The sequence below is a fragment of the Schistocerca cancellata genome, chromosome 12, assembly GCF_023864275.1.
Source record: "Schistocerca cancellata isolate TAMUIC-IGC-003103 chromosome 12, iqSchCanc2.1, whole genome shotgun sequence".
In the NCBI taxonomy this organism is placed as follows: domain Eukaryota; kingdom Metazoa; phylum Arthropoda; class Insecta; order Orthoptera; family Acrididae; genus Schistocerca; species Schistocerca cancellata.
Genome location: NC_064637.1, coordinates 21491086 through 21517665, shown reverse-complemented (window position 1 = coordinate 21517665; position 26580 = coordinate 21491086). Strand labels below are relative to the sequence as shown.

Below are 26580 nucleotides of genomic sequence, written 5' to 3'. Positions count from 1 at the left end.
TACATTTCAAATTTGAATATAAAAAATGCCGGCTGAGCTGCTGAGCACACACATACCAAAATATACGAGGTGAGCATGTGCCTAGCGGCGTCAGACGGTAACGTTTCCTACTTTCTGAATAGCCCTCATAACAATCTTAGTTGCAGTTGTTCAAGATTTTTTTTTAATTTATGTCAGTGGTGCTCTGTTTTAACAGTTGATGACTGGAATAACATTTATTACATTTTTCTCTGCCAACTTGTTCCCAGATATATGATAGCGCATTTGTTGTTTGTTCCAGACTGGATATATCACGCTGCAGAGGTCTCGACAGAGCCCTAGTCCCTTACCTTGCTGCGTTACCACGACTTCCCACATTTTTTTATGGAAAACATGGATTTTTCCAAAGTTGCAACCAGGACTGAGCAGTATCTTCAAAATGTCTAGTTTGCACTGCCTGAAACTTGACCGTTCCCTTGTTACTGGAGTGCTATTTGATAAGTTTCCAGGAAAGCTTGTTGGTTTCAGGTAAGGAAAGGTCTACCCTACGTGATTTCTGTGCAGTTCACCATTAAGTGTTTGGTGGAGGATTCACAGATCATTATCATAGTTCACGTTACATTCCACTCTCCAATAGCATGTGGAAAAAATCAACATATTAATCTTTTCCTGTGAGCTCTGAATTATTCTATTTTATCACTGTAGTCAGACTTCCTTTTGATTTTACTTGTAGGGTCGACATTTATTTGTCTGTATGCTACATAATTGAAAAGGTGAAAAATCTTATTGTAGTCCTTGTGACATTAGGATTGTAGGATCGCCTTATTGGCAGGTAGGACTATAATTTCCTTGTCCCCTTGCAGATTTCTCAGTGTTTCTTGCTCTTCCTTGGAGATGCTGGATCTTAGTATAGGCACTGTGATAAGTGCTCTAAAGGTTTTACAACAAACCACCTCTTCTGCTTCCGGTGGTAGAGAAGCTGCAACATATTCCATGGAGCTGATGTAATCTACTACTGGTATAATTTTTGGAGTGTGTATGAAATTGAGCCCTTTAGCAAGGATCTTCACTGTATTCTCATCTACATGATTGTCGGTGAGATTAATGACAGTATGTTTCCCTGTACCTTGTCTTGGCTTTTTGTGTAATGATTGAATTTTGTTTTCTGGTGCGAAGTAATTTTCAACTGCACTGATTCTGTTTGTGACAAGGCCGTATTGTCACCCCATTCCCAAGAATTCCAGAGTGTGTAACTGACATGTAAAGATGGAGATGAAGAATTTTTTTAAGTGATCTCTGGCATTCTTCAGATTTCATGAATTCTCTCTCTTACTAGGGCCAAGTTTGCAAGGCTGGTGTGTTAATGTGATGTTCGATGTCTGCAGATGTAGGTACGGCTTTTTCATCCTGACACCTTGTCGAATAGATCTGTGTACTGAGAAGTCTACCTTTCACCTGGCACAGCTTCTCCAACTGATATACATTGTGAAATGTTTACTCCCTGTTGAATGAAGTGAGGTGATCTCTCAGGCTTTCCAAGTGTGGTTGGTTAATGGTGTGTTGTGCTGAGTCCTCTCCCCCCCCCCCCCCCCCCCCCCCAAGCCAACTGCGGAAGTGGAATATTGATATTATGGTCAGTTTCAGTGGTATTGCCCTCTTGACCAGGTTCCACTTTGACACCTTGGAACTAATCATGGAAAACATTGAAGATTGTATCACAGAAAGTTTTGTGTGTTTTCTGAAGTCAACTTATTTCCTATTCAAAGGAAAATATGATGACCAAACCCCTGATGGCAAACCTATTCATGGAACCCAATTAAACAAAGGTACTAAAATCCTCCAAGCTGAAACATGTTTCTATTGGCACATGGATGGCACTTGTCTTTTGGTCACATCAAGCAGAAAAACTTGAGCTCCTGGAACACGTAAACTCTTTGTAACATAAAACCCATGATGCAACTTTGAAAAGAGAACTAGCTACCTTTCCTTGACATGATATGAGAACACGTTGACACCTTTGTCACAATGCATAAGGCAAACCTATATGCACTGACCTATCTCCATGCCTCAAGTCATCATCAGCTAACAAAAATTTGTTGCTACAAAATCTGGTCGATACTTTCAGACAAGGAGAGCATCATTGAAGAATTACAAGCAATGCTCCAAAGTAATGGGTACTCAGATTGTCAAAATCAAGAATGAATTAGAAAAAGATTAAGTCTGAGAAGGAAGAAGAGAAGCAAACAACTGCTTACATATCTAATGCCGGCCAAATATTCAGAAAGATCAGTAGGCTCCTATAGAAATATGGCACACAGTGCATTTCACTCCTTTCAACTAAGATAAAAAGTAGTCTTTATAGTGTTAAAGACAATATGTCACCTTGAGGTTGAAGCTCTTCTGTCCACCTTTGCTTACAAATAGATTTGATTTTGGATGTGGTGTCACCGCCAGACACCACACTTGCTAGGTGGTAGCTTAAATCGGCCGCGGTCCATTAGTACATGTCGGACCCGCGTGTCGCCACTGTCGGTACTTGCAGACCTAGCGCCACCACATGGCAGGTCTAGAGAGGCGGACTAGCACTCGCCCCAGTTGTACGGACGACATTGCTAGCGACTAGACGTACGAAGCCTTCCTCTCATTTGCCGAGAGACAGTTAGAATAGCCTTCAGCTAAGTCCATAGCTACGACCTAGCAAGGCGCAGTTAACCATATCTGGAGAGAGTCTTACTTGTATTCACCATAGAGATGTACCACACGAGAGAATAAAGTTAAGTATATGAGACGCGCCGTTCTTTTCTTTTTAGCATTCATTGAGCGTCCTGTTTCAGACTTCACGATATTCTGGGTGAGCTAATAGCGTGCCTATTCGGCCCCCTCAAAATAACACTGTGTCGGCCCCTCGGTCGACACATCATTGGAGAGGGTCCACCTTGAGCAAAACACAATTTTATTTTTTCCTCTATCTTCCAGACATGTTTCGATGAAGTTCCAACATCAGTGGGGCTTTATTTTTGTCCTTGTTACAAAATGCTATCGTTTTCCCATGTTTTTGTATTTCTTATTGTAATTGTTTTTTTCACAGTTTGTCATTTTTTGTGGTTTCACCACTATCTCCGCTGTGAAGACCTGCACTATGTAACATTCACTATAACTGTTTACAAATTATGTCTCCAAAATTCTGGCGTATATCAAATGCCATTAGAACATAGCATGTCTTACGTGGGGGCAGACTATTGGGACATTCGAGGAGAGGTGAAAGCACATCAGTGACACATCCGACTGTAACAACAAAGCAAACCAGCTATCGCTAAGTACTGCCTCGAATATAATTATGAAATGAAATATAATGTGAACAGCCTTGCAGTGGAAATATCAGGTTTCTGGGACAGCATAATTAAGGAGCCAACTGCAATAAGTATGTTAGAAAACCTAACAAACAAGGACAAAGGCTTGATTTTCAACGAGGCTTGAGGCCCTGCACTCATTTTGTTCTCTCTGGCCATTATATTCACCAGAGCTGGGACACAGAATTTGCATTTCATGGAATTTCAGCTTGAGCTCTGAAAAACAAGCACATCAAAAGGCAAAGTAGGTGTCTGGAATCCAACTCGGCTAGAAATAGCAGCATGACACCAATAATAACAGTCAAGTCTTTCGGAGTGCATGCATCGAGTACACACAGCAGCAAACTTTGCAGCACTTTAGGAAGACAGTTGGGCTAGTAATCAACATGTTGTGCATAAAATGGAAACAACTCAGCAAAATAACTGGAAGAACACAATCTGTCACACCGATAAAACCTGAGAGATGGCAAGAAACTGGCTACTTTGCAGTAACACGAGTATCCACATGGTCAGTGGGACGAAGTCTGGAGCACTATCTACTGTCAGTATGTTTGTCACTGTGGTGACATCCACTAATACAGTGGCAGTGAGAAGAACACCGGTGGAAAGAGGCACAACCACAGCGGTGTGCGCAACAAAAACATTGTATTTAATACTGACAAGACAAATTCTGTTTAGATGAGTCCCAGCTCTGCATACACTATTGTGATGGATGTAATCATGTGGGGTAGCTCTGAGTATAAACATTGTCATATGAGCCCAGCACCTAGTGTGATGATATGGGGGGACTACCAAGTTCACAAGTTCTAAGGTAACATATCACTTTAACAAGCAGAGGTGTTGCACAACATTTACCAAACCAACGAATGATGATTGCAACAACAAAAATTTAAGTAATGAGTTAGTATAGCATGCTGTTTGGAAATTTGTTTTCTTTCTGTGTGTTTAAGTTGAATGAACACAGCATATCTGCTAGTCAGGATGACAACAGGAATCTTACTAAGCTTCATAGTACCTGTTGGTTTTGCATTGTCTGCTCCTACCTTGGAGATATGGTACAATCCACAGGAGGAGGACGTCTGTGACAGTCGTGATGATGTCCCCAATATCTGGAGAGTCTTTGAGATCGTTCAGTTAGCTGTCATCCAAGAGAGAATAAAGGTCAATTACTATCATACGTAATTGTATTGAGCAAATCTAATGATACTGCTCCTTGGTCATAAAGGAATGTATGACATGTTTGACTGTTGTAATTAATAGATCAATGTATTCATATTAACAAAGAAGGTTTCTACATTATTTATTGGAAATTTGAGATTTGTAAGAGATCTGTTCAACTTCCAGCACAGAAGTTGCAGAAGGAAATAAAGTCCACAGTAACGAAGACTGCACAGCTAGTCCGATCTAGGTATGAATAATTCTATAATGGCAAACAGAAATTTATACACGGGTATATTACATTACATAAAACATGATATAACACCTCAACACAATCACTTCCGGTTCCAACAGATATTAATACAGACAGCATAATTTGCATTTCTGGCAAGTGGCTTAGCCGAGATGAGTCTCCGAAGTCACTGTGACAATCTGTGAACGAGGCAACTTAATATCACATGTCACCATTGCTGTCCTGACCTACCCACCTAGATACAGTGATTGTTCTGCTACTGCTCTGGCCAATATGTTTTCCAGAACTTTGACCAACTGAAAACACCTGGCCATTTGCTGAGAGACTGGCACGCCAACAACCAACAGCTGCTATGACTGATGAACTCTGCCATAAGGCTGAAGCAGAATAGAATGCCAGAATGAAATTTTCGCTTTGTGGTGGAGTGTGGACTGATATGAAACTTCCTGACATACTAAATGTGTGTGCTGGACCAAAAGTTGAAGTGTGGACCTTTGCCTTCTTTGGGCCCATACTCTACCGGCTGAGGTCGCCAAGCACGACTCGTGAACAGCCCTCAAAGTCTTACTTCCATAATTATCTGGTCTTCTACCTTCCAAACTTCACAGAGGCGTATTTTTGGGTAGCTCAGTCAGTAGAGCACTTGCCACGGAAAAATCAAAGGTCCTCAGTTCACGTCTTGATCCGGTACACTGTTTTAGAATAGAACGAATTACCCATACCTAAAGTCAAATCTCAGTTCAACCCAATGCTCAGCCTGGTTGGAGCCATTGTTGCGGCTACAGTTGGCAGCTTTGTGTACGTTTCACATCCTGTATACTCCACAACCACATACAAACAAAATTGTGTATTCTTCTTACTATACAGCATAGTGAGGTGACAGAAGTCTTGGGATACCTCCTACTATCATGTTGGACTTTCTTCTGCTTGGCGTAGTGCAGAAACTCGATGTGGCATGGACTCAATGGATGTCCCGTGCAGAAATATTGAGCCATGGTGTCTCTATAGCCATCCATAACCGCAAATAGTGTTATTGGTGCAGGATTTTGTGCACAAACTAACCTCTCATTTATGTCCTATAAATGTTTGATGGGATTTATGTCGGGGAATCTGGTGGCCCAATAATTCGTGCAAATTGTCCAGAATGTTCTTCAAACCAACAGCAAAGAACTGTGACCTTCCACAATTGTTTGGGAAGTTGAAATCCATGAATGGCTGCAAATGGTCTCCAAGCTGCTGAACATAACCATTTCCTGTCAATGATTGGTACGGTTGGACCACAGAACCTGGTCCATTTCATGTAAACAAAGCCCACATTATCTGAAATCTAAACTCATCTGAACAGGCCATAGTTTCCAAGTCATCTAGTGTCCATGCAATATGGTCACAAGCCAGGAGAATTACTGCAGATGATGTTATGCTGTTAGCAGAGGCACTTGCAACAGTTATCTGCTGCCATAGCTCATTAACACAAATTTCGTTGGACTGTCCTAATGGATACGTTCATCGTATGTTCCACATCGAATACTATGGTCATTGCATGCACTGTTGCTTGTCTGTTAACACTGACAACTCTACACAAATGCCACCTCTCTCAGTCATCAAGTGAAGGTCACTGGCCACCACTTCACTCATGGTGAGAAGTAATGCCTGAAATTTGCTATTTTCGGCACACTTTTGACACTGAAGATCACGGAATATTGAATTCCCTAATGATTTCTTAAATGGAATGTCACATTAGTCTAGCTTCAACTACCACTCCACATTCAGAGACTTAATTCCCACTGTGCAGCCACAACCATGCTGGAAACTTTTTCACATGACTCACCTGAGTACAAATTACAGCCCCGCCAATGCACTGCCCTCTCATACCTTGTGTACACAATACTACCACCATCTATATATGTGCACATTGTTATCCCATGACTTGTCACTTCATTGTACATGCACAATAAGTAAGATTCCATTATTTGCTTTTTTTCTGTGTGTTGATGTCAAGCACTGCCTTAATCAAACAGACTTTCCATAGGTGGAGTACCGATACTGAAAATGTGTGGAATAAAAAGAAATATTTTTTTTTGTTTTTAGTTTGAGAAATCTTGGTGTTTTTTGGTACAAAGTGGATGCCTTGGAAGGTGTGTGTGTGTGTGTGTGTGTGTGTGTGTGTGTGTGTGTGTGTGTGTGTGTGTGTAGAATAGTGAAGGACTGGCCCTGCTGGGAGGGGAGAGACATACAGGACAATAAGGGGGCAGGAAATAACGGGACATTAGGAAAGCATATGGAAATAGTCTTTTGGTGACACAGGAAGAAATAATGCAAGTTCAGTACAGAACAACAACAATATGAAAAATGATAGATTGCTACTCATCGAATAGGAGGAGGCATTGAGTTGCAGACAGACAATGAAAAGACTGCTTATCTTTTAGCAAAAATTTCATTGTAGTTTTACTGAAAGCTTAGCTGTTTTCCATTTTGTGTGTGTGTGTGTGTGTGTGTGTGTGTGTGTGTGTGTGTGTGAGAAAGAGAGAGAGAGAGAGAGAGAGAGAGAGAGAGAGAGAGAGAGAGAGAGAGAGACTGACTCAATGTCTCCTACATGTGGTGGGCAGCCTTCTCTCTTCTTCATATTACTGAGAGACTGAATATGTTTCTTAACTATTTGGGCAGATTACTTCCAGTCTCATTGTTTTGGCAGGATTATAGACATATTGCACTACCCCACCTTGCAATACAGCCAGTCATAACCTATAATTAAAACACGGCACACCTGAATTTTCAGACTGTGGTTTGTATATATGCATTCTCATTGCTCTAACAAGAAAACTGTGGGCTAAGCATGACCAAGTCTGAGATGAAGGTAATAATCATTTACAATTGTTACAAAAACATTAGTCTGATGAGAAATGAACATCAAACTTAAGATGAACAGTGAAATTTAAAACCACAGTACTAAAATTGAAAATGTTACAGTTTCAGAATGTAGTTTTATATTCTTGTGCAAAAGTAACAGGCTGCCAGTAAAAACCAGAGAGGAGATTTGAAATCTCTAGCTTTTCAAAAATTAAATACAAGAGCATCTTATCGCTTACTGAGTATTAAGATTCAACAGTCTAAGTTTCAGTACATGCCTAACAAGATTTCAACTTTTCAGTATACAGACAGCCAGTATCGCTATCTGAAATCAATAGAGACACCCTGATGTGAGAAATAATGAAAGGTAAAGTGTCTTCTAAGACACAGCGATTAGCTGACTTGGCGGTTCTCTGGCTACAAATCCAAAGGTCTGGGGTTCAGCACTACAGTGGCCCTAATACTTTTCTGTAAATTACCAAGTGATCATCAGTTCATGTGAAAAATTACAAGCTGTGTAATGATTCTGAGTCAACATTAAAACGTATGTCTCTCCTATAATTGGTTGGTAAATCAGTTCTAAGCTCAAACAAAGAACCCTGCTACTGAACTACTGTAGTGTCCAAACCAACCTTCAGTTCGAGGACAACTTTACATACATAATACCATTATTTATAACACATTACAAAATAATCTAGAAGCAATTCCCATAACTAACAATGTGACAGTTGTAATTTGTGGTTAGTATATTTCACAGAAGTTGCCTGCAATGACTCTTTTGCTCGCTAATACACAACTTGACTCACTCCATATCCCTAAATACTCATTTGCAGGATGCAATTTATTGAACACGATGTGTAACTGAATATGGTGTTACAAATGCTGGATAAAATAAAGATTGCACTTTTATTTTTCAACCATTATGAAGCTGACACACAAACAGGAAGACAGAGTGAAGTATGTGCACTTTCATAGTACATTTTACAGGACTGTGGGTTTTGGAAATTATCTACAGAGTCAAGGAGAATAATTCTGAAAAATACAAACAGTTGATATGCCAATGCTTCCACTATATGTTTGTTTCATTAGCATTTCAAAGATTTTATATAAATTATGAAAAGAATAGATTGCTACTCGCCACTTGGAGGAGACATTGAGTCACAGACAGATACAACAGAAAGACTGCTAGACACACAAGCTTTACGCAAAATGGCCTTCTCCTGAAATACAAAACACACACACTCACACACAATACTTATACTACTTCTATATATTGTATTCCACGAGAAACAAAGTAAAAAAATAATGTGTCAAGTAATTTTTAAAAAATAATTTTCTCATTAATAAGTTTATAATCAAACATTGCATTTATGCATGAAATTACAAAGGAGAACAGTGCTTAAAATGTAATATTGGAAGGTCATTAACATACAACATGAACAGAAAGGGTCTTGACACACTTGCCTGGGGCACACCTTAAGTTACTTCCACATCTGACAATGACTCCATCCAAGATAAACTACCGTGTCCTTACTATCAACAAGTCTTCAATCCAGTCACAAATTTCACTCAATAACACATATGATCGAACTTTTGATGATAAGCAAAGGTATTGTACTGAGTTAAATGCTTTCCGGAAATCAAGAAATAATGCGTCCACCTGACTGCCTTGATATATAGCTTCCCGTATGTCATGTTAGAAAAGTGCTAGTTGGGTTTCACATTATCATGTTTTCAGAATCCATGCTTCCAACCTAATATTTTGGGTAGGAAAAATATATGGTGTATGTGATGGGGTTGCAATCCTAAGAGTAGAATCCTATCACATCAAAGCATTGACCCATCAAACCTTCCAATGCTTAAAACACATCAAAGAAATTTCTTCTATTATGATCTAGTGCTATCAATCATCATATTGCACTTTGTCTACTCTCCTTTCAAAATGGGTTTTTTCAAAGGCATCTTCATTTAAAAAACAGCAATAAGTCACAATACATGATGTCTGGAGAGGAAGACTGGCAAACAACTGAAATTTAATTTTCGGACAAACGGTTCAGTTGTGATCAGATGGGCATCATAGCGATGCAACTTGTCTTCCACTGACCTGGGCTCTTGCCCTGAAATACCTCACAAAAACTGTACAGAATTACTTGACTACTAGCTTGTTACTTCTTAACCTTTTAGTGCCTTTTCATTTAGTAGCTGTTATAGGTAACACCCACTGACTTACAGTTAGTTCCTCCAATGCTCAGTACCAAATAAGGCAGCAAGAATCCTCCAGTGAACCATCAGCTGCCAGGTTTTCAGCTTCCTCCCAGGTCATGTCCATGCACTGATGATCCTTTGCAGAAGTTTATTTCTTTGTGCTACAAGATCTTGCTGTATCCATCTGTTTATTTCAACAGAAATGTTGATTTGGGGTTGTTCCATCTTTCATGCAGAGAACATGCCCCACAAGCTTCAGCCTTCTTTCAGCAATGACTTTGTGCAGGCTGGATAGACCACTTCTCAGCACTTCTTCATTTGAAATGTGGTGGTGATAACTGACCTTCAGAACTTTCCTGAAGAATTGTTGGTATAAAACATTGAGCTTGTGTATCAATTTTACTGATATTTTCCACATCTAACATGCATATATGGCCATCGGAAGGATGATAATAGTACGACCAAAGCTTTGTGGACACACCCTTTGAATATATGTTGGAAGATTGTAGAAGCTCTCCCAATTCTGCCGCTGTTGTCCACATCTATGTCCCCATTATTACAGATAAGGTTGTTGGGGTCAACAGAACCGTCCGATCCCACGCGTCGGTTTTGACCCGTGACATAAGGGTGTTATGGTGTGTGATGTCATGACGGCACGGAGTTTGGTGTGGCGTGTTTGTAGATGTCATCGTGTTGTGGTTTGTTGTGCCCTCTGGTGGTATGTTCAGGGTTTTCATTTGTTTGGTGTTTTGGGCTCAGTTAGCTGTTGCTCAGTGTCAAGTATTGTTCGAGTGTGTTTGAAGTGGAATTCGTTTCAGTGGTTAATGATTTTGTGGTTTTGTGTGAAGATTAATTTAGTGGTGATCGCTGTACGTCGTGTGGTATTTTTATTAAATTTAATCGGTTGTTGTTTTTTGATCAGGAATGGATATGACAGATAAGATTAATAGTTCCTGTTTGAGGGCTATGATGGGGAACACCCCTTTAGAGCTCATTAAGTTTCTGCAGCTTTTTGGCTTAATTGCCAAGGTGGTCAAATGCAGTGTTTGCCGTGAAGAAATGAAGTTGGCTAAAGTTCCGGCCTCTCAGACCAGGGTCGGTTATATGTGGCGCTGTAGGAAAGACGACATTTGGCGTTCCATACGGCGCGGTACCTGGTTCGAGAAGTCTAGGTTGGGCATGTGCGAGATAGTACTGGTTACTTATTACTTTTGTTATAGATCCCCACACAGTTTTTGCATGCATGAGACTGGTGTGAGTGAGAGGAGTGTGCTTGATTGGTTTTCTTTTTGTTGTGAAGTGTGTTCAGAGTTTACTAAGTACAGGGGTAAGCTGGGGGGGGGGGGGAGAGGGGGGGGGGCATGGGGTTGTTGTGGAGGTGGACGAGTCGCAGTTTAGGAAAAGGAAGTATGGGAGGGGTAAGTCTGTGGCTGGTCTCTGGGTGTGGGGGGCTGTTGTTCCAGGGGGTGGGTGTTCCGAATGTGTTTTTAGGGTTGTGGAAGGGAGGTCTAAGGCTGAATTAGTAGGGTTAATTGAGGAATATATAGAGCCAGGGTCCACAGTAGTTTCTGATGCTTTTTCTTCATATAGGGGGTTGGGTGAGAGGGGATTTCATCATTTAGTAGTGAATCATAGCTTAGAGTTCAAGAATTATGAGATGGGGGCTTCTACCAATACAATAGAGGGGATGTGGGGGGTGGTTAAGGCAGTTCTTGGGAGGGGGAAGAGGCGCTGTTCTAACCTTCAGTCTCATTTAGATGAGTACTGTTGGCAGAAGAGTATCCCTGAGGGCTATTGTGTTGTTCGGGTTTTCTTAAGGGCTGTGAGTAAAATGTATAGGCCGAAAGTAGTTGGTTAGGGTGGTCTGGGTAGGTAGGTGGGTGGGTGGGTGACTGGCTGGCTGCAGCTCAGGGTGGGGTGGGTGGTTTATTTTGTGTTAGAGTGTTTGCGAGGGTGGGGGGGGGGGGGGGAAGAGTGTGTTTGTTCGTGTTTTAGTTGTGGAGGATCTATTTTGCTGAAGTTTTTGTTGAGTTGTAGTGTGTGATTGAGATTTTTTTATGTTGCATTTGGTTTTTGTTTGTGAGATTTTTATTTTGGGTTGAGGGGGGAGGTTGAGTTGGTTGGAGGGGGTTGAGGTGTGGGTGGGTCGGGTTTTTCTTTTGGTTGAGTATTTTTTCGTTGGTGTGTGTGTGTGTGTGTGTGTGTGTGTGTGTGTGTGTGTGTGTGTGTGTGTGTGTGTGTGTGTGAGAGAGAGAGAGAGAGAGAGAGAGAGAGAGAGAGAGAGAGAGAGAGAGAGAGAGAGAGAGGAACCATGGACCTTGCCTTTGGTGGGGAGGCTTCCGTGCCTCAGCGATACAGATGGCCGTACCGTAGGTGCAACCACAATGGAGGGGTATCTGTTGAGAGGCCAGACAAACGTGTGGTTCCTGAAGAGGGGCAGCAGCCTTTTCAGTAGTTGCAGGGGCAACACTCTGGATGATTGACTGACCTGGCCTTGCAACATGAACCAAAACGGCCTTGCTGTGCTGGGGCTGCGACCGGCTGAAAGCAAGGGGAAACTACGGTCATAATTTTTCCCGAGGGCATGCAGCTTTACTGTATGGATAAATGATGATGGCGTCCTCTTGGGTAAAATATTCCACAGGTAAAATAGTCCCCCATTCGGATCTCTGGGCGGAGACTACTCAGGAGGACGTCGTTATCAGGAAAAAGAAAACTGGAGTTCTACGGATCGGAGCATGGAATGTCAGATCCCTTAACCGGGCAGGTAGATTAGAAAATTTAAAAAGGGAAATGGATAGGTTAAAGTTAGATATAGTGGGATTTAGTGAAGTTCGGTGGCAGGAGGAACAAGAGTTTTGGTCAGGTGAATACAGGGTTGTAAACACAAAATCAAATAGGGGTAGTGCAGGAGTAGGTTTAATAATGAATAAAAAAAAATAGGAGTGCGGGTAAGCTACTACAAACAGCACAGTGAACACATTATTGTGGCCAAGATAGATACGAAGCCCATGCATACTACGGTAGTACAAGTTTATAAGCCAACTAGCTCTACAGATGATGAAGAAATTGAAGAAATGTATGATGAAATAAATGAAATTATTCAGGTAGTGAAGGGAGACGAAAATTTAATAGTCATGGGTGACTGGAATTCGAGAGTAGGAAAATGTAGAGAAGGAAACATAGTAGGTGAATACGGATTGGGGATAAGAAATCAAAGAGGAAGCCGCCTGGTAGAATTTTGCACAGAGCATAACTTAATTATAGCTAACACTTGGTTCAAGAATCATGAAAGAAGGTTGCATACATGGAAGAATCCTGGAGATACTAGAAGGTATCAGATAGATTATATAATGGTAAGACAGCGATTTAGGACCCAGGTTTTAAATTGTAAGACATTTCCAGGGGCAGATGTGGAATCTGAACGCAATCTATTGGTAATGAACTGGAGATTAAAATTGAAGAAACTGCAAAATGGTGGAAATTTAAGGAGATGGGACCTGGATAAACTGAAAGAACCAGAGGTTGTCCAGAGTTTCAGGGAGAGCATAAGGGAACAATTGACAGGAATGGGGGAAAGAAATACAGTAGAAGAAGAATGGGTAGCTCTGAGGGATGAAGTAGTGAAGGCAGCAGAAGATCAAGTAGGTAAAAAGACGAGGGCTAGTAGAACTCCTTGGGTAACAGAAGAAATATTGAACTTAATTGATGAAAGGAGAAAACATAAAAATGCAGTAAATGAAGCAGGCAAAAAGGAATACAGACGTCTCAAAATGGCTAAGCAGGGACGGCTAGAGGACAAATGTGAGGATGTACAGGCTTATCTCACTAGGGGTAAGATAGATACTGCCTACAGGAAAATTAAAGAGACCTTTGGAGAAAAGAGAACCACTTGTATGAATATCAAGAGCTCAGATGGAAATCCAGTTCTAAGCAAAGAAGGGAAAGCAGAAAGGTGGAAGGAGTATATAGTGGGTCTATACAAGGGCGATGTACTTGGGGACAATGTTATGGAAGAGGATGTAGATGAAGATGAAATGGGAGATACAATACTGCGTGAAGAGTCTGACAGAGCACTGAAAGACCTGAGTCGAAACAAGGCCTCGGGAGTAGACAACATTCCATTAGAACTACTGATGGCCTTGGGAGAGGCAGTCCTGACAAAACTCTACCATCTGGTGAGCAAGATGTATGAGACAGGTGAAATACCCTCAGACTTAAAGAACAATATAATAACTCCAATCCCGAAGAAAGCAGGTGTTGACAGATGTGAAAATTACCGAACTAACAGTTTAGTAAGTCACAGCTGCAAAATACTAACGCGAATTCTTTACAGACGAATGGAAAAACTGGTAGAAGTCGACCTTGGGGAAGATCAGTTTGGATTCCGCAGAAATATTGGAAACGTGAGGCAATACTGACCTTACGACTTATCTTAGAAGAAAGATTAAGGAAAGGTAAACCTACGTTTCAAGCATTTGTAGACTTAGAGAAAGCTTTTGACAATGTTGACTGGAATACTCTCTTTCAAATTCTAAAGGTGGCTGGGGTAAAATACAGGGAGCAAAAGGCTTTTACAATTTGTGCAGAAACCAGATGGCAGTTATAAGAGTCGAGGGGCATGAAAGGGAAGCAGTGGTTGGGAAGGGAGTGAGACAGGGTTGTAGCCTCTCCCTGATGTTGTTCAATCTGTATATTGAGCAAGCAGTAAAGGAAACAAAAGGAAAATTGGAGTAGGTATTAAAATCCATGGAGAAGAAATAAAAACTTTGAGGTTCGCCGATGACATTGTAATTCTATCAGAAACAGCAAAGGATTTGGAAGAGCAGTTGAACGGAATGCACAGTGTCTTGAAAGGAGGGTATAAGATGAACATCAACAAAAGCGAAACGAGAATAATGGAATGTAGTCTAATTAAGTCGGGTGATGCTGAGGGAATTAGATTAGGAAATGAGACACTTAAAGTAGTAAAGGAGTTTTCCTATTTGGGGAGCAAAATAACTGATGATGGTCGAAGTAGAGAAGATATAAAATGTAGGCTGGCAACGGCAAGGAAAGCGTTTCTGAAGAAGAGAAATTTGTTAACATCGAGTATAGATTTAAGTGTCAGGAAGTCGCTTCTGAAAGTATTTGTATGGAATGTAGCCTTGTATGTAAGTGAAACATGGATGATGAATAGTTTGGACAAGAAGAGAATAGAAGCTTTCGAAATGTGGTGCTACAGAAGAATGCTGAAGATTAGATGGGTAGATCACATAACTAATGAGGAGGTATTGAATATAATTGGGGAGAAGAGGAGTATGTGGCACAACTTGACAAAAAGAAGAGACCAGTTAGTAGGACATGTTCTGAGGCATCAAGGGATCACCAATTTAGCATTGGAGGGCAGCATGGAGGGTAAAAATCGTAGAGGGAGACCAAGAGATGAATACACTAAGCAGATTAACAAGGATGTGGGTTGCAGTAAGTACTGGGAGATGAAGAAGCTTGCACAGGATAGGGTAGCAAGGAGAGCTGCATCAAACCAGTCTCAGGACTGAAGACCACAACAACAACAAGGTAAAGAGAAGTGTTCGATCCTAACTTATGGGGTTGGGAGCTGCTTTTGAGCTACATACGTCTAGGGAAGTATCCGATTCCAGATGGTATTGTGTTTATTGGTATTTGGGGAGTTTTGTGACGTCGATTTTTTTCGTCGTTTTGCGTGGTTTTGTATGGGAGTGAGTGTCTAAATTTGTTTATATTTAGTTTGACCCCACCCAAAAACCCCCAATTTCCCGCATTTGTACCATTAGTGTCATTAGGCTTCTTGTGGAACATGTGTGTGTATGTGTTTCGATGTATTTTCATCTTCATAATGTGTATGTAACGACTTTATATGCACCATATTGGAATTGTCGTTTATGGTCATTTCCGCCAGATTTGTGACGTCATCAGTCAAAGCAGACAGGTGGGATCGGACGCTTCCGTATTTCCGGTTGTTGAGACATAGAAATTGGTCACCATCTTGTAGTCCTTTTTGTTCCACTATAATCTGGGTAGACACATTTACACTTTATGCACATTGTGTTTCTCTCGTCACCATTTATTTGTAGCACTACAGAACTGACCTGACACAATATCATTATAATTTTCTATTTCACATGGCATACGTGTTTTCAGTAATTGGGAAGAATGCTTCCAACACATTGTCCATGCTGTTTTCACATTGTATCCACACACCTATTACCCATCTCTGGCTGCAATGTTGTTGAATCAGAATCCCTCTTGAAGGTTTTAGTATTTGCAGCAGGCATGACAACGCCGCTACTCCACACGGTCATTACAGGTACTACAAACACCAATGATGACTTTGTAACAACTGGGTAACAGAATCCCGTGAGTGGAACAAATTACTCATGCGAATTGAACTATAGGAAGCACAACTTTTGAACCCACGTAGATAAGCACCTGACAATGTATTCGAGCACACAGTTGGTTTGCACAGCCAATAACTGAGCACATGACAACTCTTGGCACGAGGGCAAAGCTATGACTAAGACTAAACTCAGTGGCCAGAGACAGTGGTCACTTGTGTGTTAGTTGCACTTGCACGAATGCACGTATGTTCGCTAGATTAAATGGAGGCCTTTTGGCTGCAAGTTCACATGTGCAGCAGTCTTTTTGTCGCACGTCTGCCATTCGACATCTCTTTTATATGGTGAGTAGCAATCTATCCTTCCCATAGTATTGTCGAATTTTTGAGGAGTTTGAAAGGGACTAAACATTGAGGTCATCACCTCCCATTAATTTCTTTAATAATCTACGCCAAAAACTTTCTGGAAGAAGGAAAGTAGAGACTGCCAATTTACTCTTTTCTTTGTGGCGTCACCTGAGACAGGGAGCCAGGTGAAAAACAGGAGGAGGAAAATAAACATCAAAAAGTAAGGAACTGCAATGAAATAGGAGATGTAGGCGATCTGAAGCAGCCAGAGTCACAACTGCTCCACCTCCCCTGCTCCTCTCACGCACCTAGTTTGTAGCTGAATGTCAACTTCCTCATCTGATAACAGCTCTTTATTCATTGCAGAATAGTGGCAGAATGCTCGCATCACAGAATGGGGAAAAATAAGATGAGACCATGGTGACACACTTTAAATGAATACAAAAACTCTCTCTAAAATTTAAAAACCATGTCCACAGCTTGGACATCACCTACCGAGACCAGAATTGTGAAGCACCAGTGTTCATCACAGGGCAGTGAAGTTGGGGGCACTAGCATAATGTGGGGCACCAACAAGGGGCTTCACAATGGCAATACGATGGGTCCCCTTGCCTGATAATATGACAATGAGCCAACTAGACATAGCAATAATGTAATCAACATAGAATAGTAGATATCCTGTGAGAAGTGTGAAGGGAAGATGATCATGTGATCGTCAACCTCCAAAATGGTTTCCTTTTATGTTGTTCATTCTGGAACAGCCAGCCATAAGATGGACAATGCATTATTTTATGCCAACTGATTTGGTAATGACTACATCTACACAGTATACCTTACCATGGATGAATGCCTCTTCAATGAAAGAGGAATCTATCATCAAAGAGCCTCCATATCAGCATGATTCAATAAATACTTGGTGCCTATCTATTCCCCTTACACGTAAGAACAACTATCATCTTAATATTCCTGTATTGTTGGGGCCAAACAGATAACTAGCCTAGATGTGTCAGTTTCAAAACATCATTTGCTAAGGCACTTCAAGTTCAGTGGCTTTGGGCTTCTAACTGGACTCCTTAAGACTTGACAATCTAGAGGGAGTTTATAAAATTTAGAACTTTTTTCCTTCATTCAATTCCCTGTGTGAAATGCCTTCGAGTCCTGTTGGAAAACAAGTTAAACTGGAGACAACATATTGATAAACAAATCTAAATGGTCAGTTCTGCATGTTTTGCTAGGAGCATCTCTCATTGTGGTGGTTTGTTTCACATGTTTTCACTCCTCATTGCCTTCTGGAATTATCTTCTGGAGTGTGTACCTAAAGAAATGACCAGAAGAAGTGACCAGTAAGAATAGCATGTTAAGTAGAAAACTGCTCATCTTGCAGACACCTTTTTAAAAACCTAAATTCTTGCATTTACTTCCCAATATATTTACAATGTTGCTGACAAAAATAAATTGAAGCTGAACTGTTTCCCCCCCCCCCCCCCCCCCCATGCAATGTATTCTACCTGGTGCAAAAGTATTCTACTTCCCATCAGACAAAGCAAAAAATGGGTAATCACAACCAGTTCAGAAGAAAACTTAAAACCCCTTCTCATTAGTCATTCTTTCTACAAATTAACTGAATATCTAGACTCAAAGATTTAAAAGGTATGTTAGCTATATGGCAAGTAGCAGCTGTTGTGAGGCTTCGTGACAACTGCAACCATGGCTGAATATTTACACATGTAGGAAACCATTTTCTCTTAAAAAAGAAACCAGTCTAATTGTTTGTCTGTCTACAACTCAACACCAGCAATCCATCCTTTTCATGATACTCTAATTTTTCCATCCTAGATTTTCCATTGTTGAAATATTATGTTGTGTATGAAAGCTGTTTGATAAAAAGTTTTTCCAAGTAGCAGCTTTATTCCTTACTTGGTTCGATTTAGCTGCTACTTACAACCATACTCTGCAAACCACTGAACAGCATGGTAGGGAATGTCCCACTGCACCCATCATTTTATTAGGGCTCCTTCCCATTCCACTTACATATAGAGATGCAGAAAAAAATTCTGTTGAAATGTGTCTGTGCAGACTGTAATTACTCTAATCTTACCCTCACAATCCCTACAGGAGATGCTGTATATTCCTAGACCCATCATTTAGAGCTGGTTCTTGAAATTTTGTAGTAAGTTTTCTAGGGACAATCTACATATATCTTCAAGTGTCTGCCAGTTCAGTTTCTTCGGTATCTCTGTGACACACTGAGAAGTCGAACAAACCTCTGACCATTCATGCTGTCCTCTTCTGAATATGTTCAATGTCCCCCATTAGTCCTATTTTGCATGCATCACACTAACTTGAGCAATAGTCTCGCATAGGTCAGATGAGTGATTTTTAAGGAATCGCTCTTGTAGACTGACCACATCTCCCTAATATTCTATCAGCGAACCACAGTCTGCCACCAGCTTTGCCTACAGCTGAACCAAAGTGATCCATTAGACATTCCTACAAAAAGTTGGCCTGCAGCCAAGTAAATGTCAAGTTGACAGATTCCAACTGAGACTGTTTGATACCATTTTGTGAAAGTGGACAATTTTACTTTTCTGAAGACTTCAAGCAAGTTGCTAATCTTTGCATCACTTTGAAACCTTATCAAGATATGACTGAATATTTGTATTTAATTATTTTCAGACAGTACTTCATTATAGGTAACAGCATCATCTGAAAAGACTCTGAGGTTGCTATTAATATTGTCTGCAAGATCATTAATACACAAGATCAACAGCAAAGATCCCCACACACTTCCCTGGAGCTCATCTGAAATTACTTCTGCATCAAGGACTCTCCATCCAAGGTAAAGAAATCCACTACCCATTCACAAATTTCTCTCAATATTCCACACAATCATAGTTCTGATAATACGCACAGGTGTTGTATTCAGTGAAATACTTTCTGTAAATCAAAAAATACTGCATCTCCATGACTGCCTCGATCTATGGCTTTCAGGACGTCATGTAAGGAAAGTGTGAGCTGGGTTTCACAAGTTTGATGTTTTTGGAGTTCATGCTGGTTGGCATGGAGTGTGTCATTCTGTTTGAGATCTCTTATTACATTTTATATTTGAGCTCACAATATGTTCCAAGATTCTACAACAAAAGGATGTCAAGGCTACTGAACAGTAGTTTGGTGGATCATTCTGCTACCCTGCGTGATCGGTGCTTTTCTCAGCTACTGGGCACAGTTTTCCATTCAGTAGTTAAGTGTGAATGGCACTAATTTATTGTAACAGTATTGTGAAAAGGTTAGTTACAACTCACCATATAGCGGAGATGTTGAGTTACAGATAGGCACAACAAAAAGACTGTCCCAAAATGAGCTTCTGGCCAACAAGGACTTTGTCTCTGACAGCTGAAGTCAGACTACTGGCTTCAGCTGTGAGGAACTGTGGTTGTGTTCATGTGTCTTTTTTTGACAAAGGCTTTGTTGGCCAAAAGCTTGTTTTCTTTTTGTTGTGCCTATCTGTGACTTGGAACCTCTGCTGTATAGTGATTAAGAACTATCCTTTTCACAATATCGTTACATTTCAACCTGGATTTTTCACTGTTTGCACTAATTTATTGTTAATATGTCATACAGATTTTTCTATTATTTGCTTATCTTCTGTTAATGTACACAATGTCTCACTCCAGCATCCACAAAGTTGGTTCTTGATGGGATCTACACAATGTAGTAAATAACTGAACGAATACTTAATTCGTTTTTGTAGCTGCACTGCCCCAAAGGATAACTGTTTAGGGTAAAAGTGGCTGAAACTATGAAAATAAGCCAGCACTCTGTCTTCAAGTGAACAGTCAGAAATTAGGTAGGTACAAAAACAGTGATCTGAGCTTTGTTATTTAATCTGTTTTGACTAATTTTGCTATCTAGCTAAATGCCAACGAATTTCACACACAGTGTTTAACTTACTGTATGATCCTAAGGTATGTTTATGGCACCAGCAAGTCATTTTAAGGTTCTTGGGATGTGATTCGTCTAATGCAACTAAATAAAAGACTCTTTTTATTGTACTATAAGTGGTTTATGTATTATTTGTGAAGCGTCTCCTGTGGAATTTTGAGTTGTTATTTGTGTGTATATGCCACCGGGAGATGTTATTTGGCAGTTTGCATATCAAGGATATCTGAATTTCGGCATTTAATAAACTCATTTCGACTTAGCAACTCGTTTTCGTTCTACATCGTGTTTTGCTCGTAAGTTTGGCAGAAATGCAAAATTAAACTGGCTAGAATTGCACGTTAATTGCGTACATAGCACTGTACAAAAACGGCAAGTGAACTGACGTTTAGCTGTGGTGCATTTCAACAGACAGTTCGCATATTTTGCTGAGATTTCCGACTGGAGCAAATAGAATCCAAGGTATTAAGTGACACCTAACAAGTCGCTACAGTCTACACACACAAAACAATTTTTCCACGCAAAATTAAAATTTTTGATAAAATAAGTGAATTTTATTGACAGTTGAAACAAATCGGATGGAACGTTTTCAAGCTGATGATCACTGAAATCAGAAACGAAGGGCTGAAGCTGTAATGTGATTAATATCATTGCTGCAGTAAGAGGCTATAGACATTACAACAAAGTGGGAAGAGGACTCACTGTACTGAATTGTTTATACACTAAGGAATCTTTACTGTTCCAAGTGAATAGTTTGCAAACAATGTCCTACATAAAGAGATGGACAAGCACCAAAGAAATAAGTCTTTACATGAACATGGAAACAGATGCAGCCACCAGTTACACCTCAGCAGGAAAGAAAATAAAATCTTGTGCTGTATAACAAAATAGAGTTATGCAATTAAGTGATCAAAGACAAACATGAAATATACACCTCCAGTAATACTGTACACTCAAAATTATTCATTAAATAGCAGTTTTGAAACTTCTGGATTACCTGAAATATGTAAATTATATAGACAACTGTACTATTATAACTACTATAACTGAGGGGCTTTTGCAATACATTCAATTGAATAGTGAAAAGGCTGTACAAACATGTAACAGAGCAAATATTTCAGACCTATTTATGTAACTGTGTGTACTTGGGCACATATTTGTGACATACATACAACTTACATTGTCTACACGTGGATAAATATACAGTAGTCTAGAATAGTCAACCATCAGGTTCCCAAATCAGAAGACATCTGAATTCTCGGGTCTGCTCAGTCCAAATTCAAAACTTTGTTTGGTACAGTCAACATTACTTCACTCCTAAATCCAAGAAAGCTCTACAAATTAGGAGAAATAGTTAAGAAAAGTCAAATTTTAACCATGCTAGAAACAAGATTGCAAAGTGAGAATGCCACCACGTAGCACAGATTTTGGAAATTACAGACTATTCAAAAAGCAAAAAAGGCAAAATAACACCAATAAATATACCCCATGTGGTAGATTGTATGAACAGTTTCATAAGACATTCAGAGATCCATAATCAAAGTGAAGAACAAAATTAATGACAATTTACTTTGAATGTGCAAATAAAATTTAAACAGTAGGTAATTAATGTTAATCGGCCAAGGGGAGGGGGAACAGAAAAGTAAACATGCGATGGGGGGTGATAGAAAAATTAATCTCTAAAATTCCACAAAATCATGGGAAAATTTTGACATGAGTATTTTAATGATCAGTTAATGCAAGAGAAAATGCAAGGAAATAATTTGTGACTTCCTTGCGCACAAATGGAACAAGCAAAATGGATATTTGTTTAACTGTGTAGAAATTGTAACCACAAAACTGTCAACACATTTCAAACAAAACAAAAAACACCTGACAAGAATTTAGGAGAAATCCGTACTGATCATATCACAATCTCATAGCCACATCACAAGGGGATTTTAAATATGTAGAAGTACACAAATATCCAAATATTTACAGATCACTACCTAACCACAGTGAAACTAAATTTAAAGCCTCAAAAGTTCAGCAAACAGATACAGGTAATACCGAACATGATACTGATTAACTCCAAGCAATGCTATTAGCAAATGAACTCAAAACACAAGCACAAAACTCCAAAGAAATCTCAACAGAAACTTATCGAAACTACATAAACTCAAATTCCTCTACAAAGATGGAAAGAGACATCCATGGTGGAACAGACTGCGCAAGCAGTAAAGTCTAGACAAAGAGCATTCAAATCATCAAATAATAAATTGAAAAAAAAAAAAAAAAGTGCCAAGCAACTCCAAGCAGCTTGAAAATTGAACAAAAAGACATTATGAGAAGTCATCTTCAGGCTTATAAAAAACAAGGATTCTTATATGAAACACTTAAAACAAATCTAAATGGATACCAGCCCCAAAAACTGTTTCATGAAAGAAAGTGCACACTTGGCACATAACCAAGAAATAGATAATTTAAAAAACTTCCAAACTGCCCTAAACCCAAAGAAAGATTTCTAACAGAAATTCTAAAAACCAATTCAGATTCACAAGCATCAAATGAAGGGGAAATTGCTGAACAAGAGGTTAAAAATAAGCATTTTGTTAGGACAGAACCGTTGCATTAGTCCTAAAAGCTCCCACACCACAAAACAACCTGAATTCAAATTCAGTGAACATCAGGAAAATTCCAGACCAAACGGATCTTGCCTGAAACAAATTTTAGCTATGAAACTAATTCTCACATCAAAACATTTATAATAAGAAAGTATCTTTATAGATTTTAAGAAAGCTTATTAGAAAAAGTAATCCGAAAGTGGCGAAAACAAATTACAGTTTAAAATTGATGAACCAATCAAATTCAAGAGTGATTCTCAACCCAAATATATATGTTAAACTATTCAGAGACAGCTTTCTGGCTAACAAGTGACATCCGTGACAAAAAAAAATGCATATCAAAATACACAAAACTGAGGCACGACAATACAGCCACAAAACAAGTCTGTCTATATGGGACTGAAGGCACTGAAGAAATCCAATGTGAAAAACGAAAATAACATTTTTAGTTTGAAATCGCATTTAGGAATGAAAATACTGTACATAGAAATTGAACGGGCAGAAATTGCGCTTCAGGGTACTCTTCCTGGCACAAAAATCCAATGAGACCATTACAGTTTGATCCTATGAGCGCAAAAAGGAGCTATTCTGTAAGACAACGTAATACAAACAATAAGAAAAGGTAAAACTAAACCATAAAATGCCCCTAGTTGTACATGGCGTGGTCAAGTAGGTCCCAAACGAGATAATTATTATAATACATTAGGTTTTCGTTACAATAATGAAATGAAGTATTCAGCAGTAATCCAGCGAGAAAACGAAAAATTAGCACTATGGTTACAGGTGGCTGTCAGGAAAAGCGGATTTAATTGAATAGCTCAAACCTTCGCAATGTTTCATCATCTGGTGGAGGAAGACCAAGTCCTGCTCTCCAATTGAAGACTTTTAATTTAAATTCTTCCATCTTCTATCCAACTCTGTTGTCACTAGCTCACTGGATGTCACGCCGATTTCCCCTTTCAACTCGCGCAGTCGCGCACTCTTTCAAACGTCAACAGTGTACAATTCGATTATCGACACTTGTTGTCGATTACATCAAGGTCGATTAAAAGTTAACCGAAAAAATAGGCCTTTCAAAAATTGTAATACACCCCCTCGTTTTAAGTTAAATGAGGGAATTAATCACGATTAAAGTTAACTGAGGTTGTAGACTCGTTTACCTTGAATTCATCGCAGTTGAAAATGAAACGAGGTAAGCAAGTGCCCGCCGTATGAAGGTGGCATCCCGTTTTGATGTTTTATGGGCCAGTTGTATAATCTTGGGCTGTTTTTTTTTTTCCTTTATTGTCTTGGGCTGTAAATCCACGAGGCATTATAGGTAGCTATTTCAACTGGCACCGATATCTCATTGGTTGGCGGTAAGAGCCAATGAGACGTAGCTGCTTGTAGGTAGATCTTTGAACGCTTCGTATGATTTTCGCGGGACCTCTGTCACCATATGAATGCTGATTGTGTCTGTTAGGCTTCCCATTTCGTATGATTGATCGGAAGTGATATGTTTTCAGTCGGCGCGAATTTGGACATTACAGCTGCTTCGTAAGTTTGAAAGATAATTGCATAGCGTTGGTTTGTGATTGTGTATTTTGTTGGGTTGTACGTGTTTTGTAAGAGAGGCTCGTGATACGTAATTGCAGTCAAGAGGGAATGAGCTAACGCCTTTTAAGTGTATTGTTGGGTAAATAGCTCCGGTTTTTAGTTTGGGAACAAGTGAAGGATTAGGGGTTTTTGGATATGTATGCCTATTAACGCGTTCGAACCAAAAACTTCGTATTGGACCGCAGTATGAATATACGGATATTTGCTAGAATGTAAATATAACTGCGGAAAGCGCCCTATATTAAAGACTGTGTCACGACACATTCTTTGCAGTCTCATGTGTAAATTAAACCAGTTTTATTAGGATTCCTTGAAAACTTTAGAATTTGTGCATACGGTGAATATTTGAATGCAAATAAACGATACTAAACGAGAACCTGCGGTGTTCACGTGTGGAATGACAGATACTCAAATGAAACATGGTGACAAAAATAAAATTGCAATTTTAAAACCCCACAGGAAGTAAAATGCTTTTAGTAACATGATGGCTGAGGTACTAGACCTATGTATATTACAAGGATAAAAAAAAATCACGTATCACATTTTAATTTTTATAATTTTTTCCTAATTAAAAAAGTAATTTTTCTATAACTTAGTTGATTGTGCAATAAAGCTTAGGTGTACTGCATAAGTACGCTTGCTCAATATACAGACTGAATAACATCGGGGATAGGCTACTACCTTGTCTCACTCCCTTCCCAACCACTGCTTCCCTTTCGTGCCCCTCAACTCTTATATCTGCCATTTGGTTTCTATACAAATTGTAAATAGCCTTTCGCTCCCTATATTTTACCTCTGCCACCTTCAGAATTTGAAAGAGAGTATTCCAATCAACATTATCCATAGCATTCTCTAAGTCTACAAATGCTAGAAACGTAGGTTTGCCTTTCCTTAATCTAGCTTCTAAGATAAGTTGTAGGGTCAGTATTGCCTCATGTGTTCCAATATTTCTACAGAATCCAAACAGATCTTCCCCGAGGTCGGCTTCTACTAGTTTTTCCATTCGTCTGTAAAGAATTTGCGTTAGTATTTTGCAGCCGTGACTTATTAAACTAATAGTTCGGTAATTTTCACATCTGTCAACACCTGCTTTCTTTGGGATTGGAATTATTATATTCTTCTTGAAGTTTGAGGGTGTTTCGCCTGTCTCATACATCTTGCTCACCAGATGGTAGAGTTTTGTCAGGACTGGTTCTCCCAAGGCTGGCAATAGTTCTAATGGAATGTTGTCTACTCCCGGAGCTTTGTTGCGACTCAGGTCTTTCAGTGCTCTGTCAAACTCTTCACGCAGTATCGTATCTCCCATTTCATCTTCTTCCATTTCTATAACATTGCCCACAAGTAAATCACCTTTGTATAGGCCCTCTATATACTCCTTCCACCTTTCTGCTTTCCCTTCTTTGCTTAGAACTGGGTTCCCATCTGAGCTCTTGATATTCATACAAGTGGCTCTGTTTTCTCTAAAGGTCTCTTTAATTTCTCTGTAGGCAGTATCTATCTTACCCCTAGTGAGATAAGCCTCTACATTCTTACATTTGTCCTCTAGCTATCCCTGCTTAGCCATTTTGTACTTCCTGTCGATCTCATTTTTGAGACGTTTGTATTCCCTTTTGCTTGCTTCATTTACTGTGTTTTTATATTTTCTCCTTTCATCAATTAAATTCAATATTTCTTCTGTTACCCAAGGATTTCTACTAGCCCTCGTCTTTTTACCTACTTGATTCTCTGCTACCTTCACTACTTCATCCCTCAGAGCTACCCATTCATCTTCAACTGTATTTCTTTCCCCCATTCCTGTCAGTTGCTCCCTTACACTCTCCCTTACACTCTGTACAACCTCTGGTTCTTTCAGTTTATCCAGGTCCCATCTCCTTAAATTCCCGCCTTTTTGCAGTTTCTTCAGTTTCAATCTACAGTTCATAACCAAGAGATTGTGGTCAGAGTCCA

The 26580-nt window shown here is 39.7% G+C and overlaps 2 protein-coding genes across 5 annotated transcripts in view; both read left to right on the top strand.

Moving 5' to 3' along the window:
- LOC126109576 (uncharacterized) overlaps positions 1–26580 on the top strand; it is a 558983-nt gene that overhangs the window by 190679 nt on the left and 341724 nt on the right. The gene's annotated exons all lie outside the window — the stretch shown is intronic.
- The window catches only part of LOC126109579 (coiled-coil domain-containing protein 144A-like), a 343757-nt gene continuing 341634 nt past the window's right edge, over positions 24458–26580 (top strand). For 3 of the 4 annotated variants that reach the window (XM_049914612.1, XM_049914614.1, XM_049914611.1), the window contains exon 1: positions 24458–24573. In XM_049914612.1, the coding sequence (XP_049770569.1) occupies positions 24533–24573 (41 nt within the window). In that variant the 5' untranslated portion in view covers positions 24458–24532. The remainder of the gene's footprint in view (positions 24574–26580) is intronic. The other variant, XM_049914613.1, reaches the window with a different exon arrangement.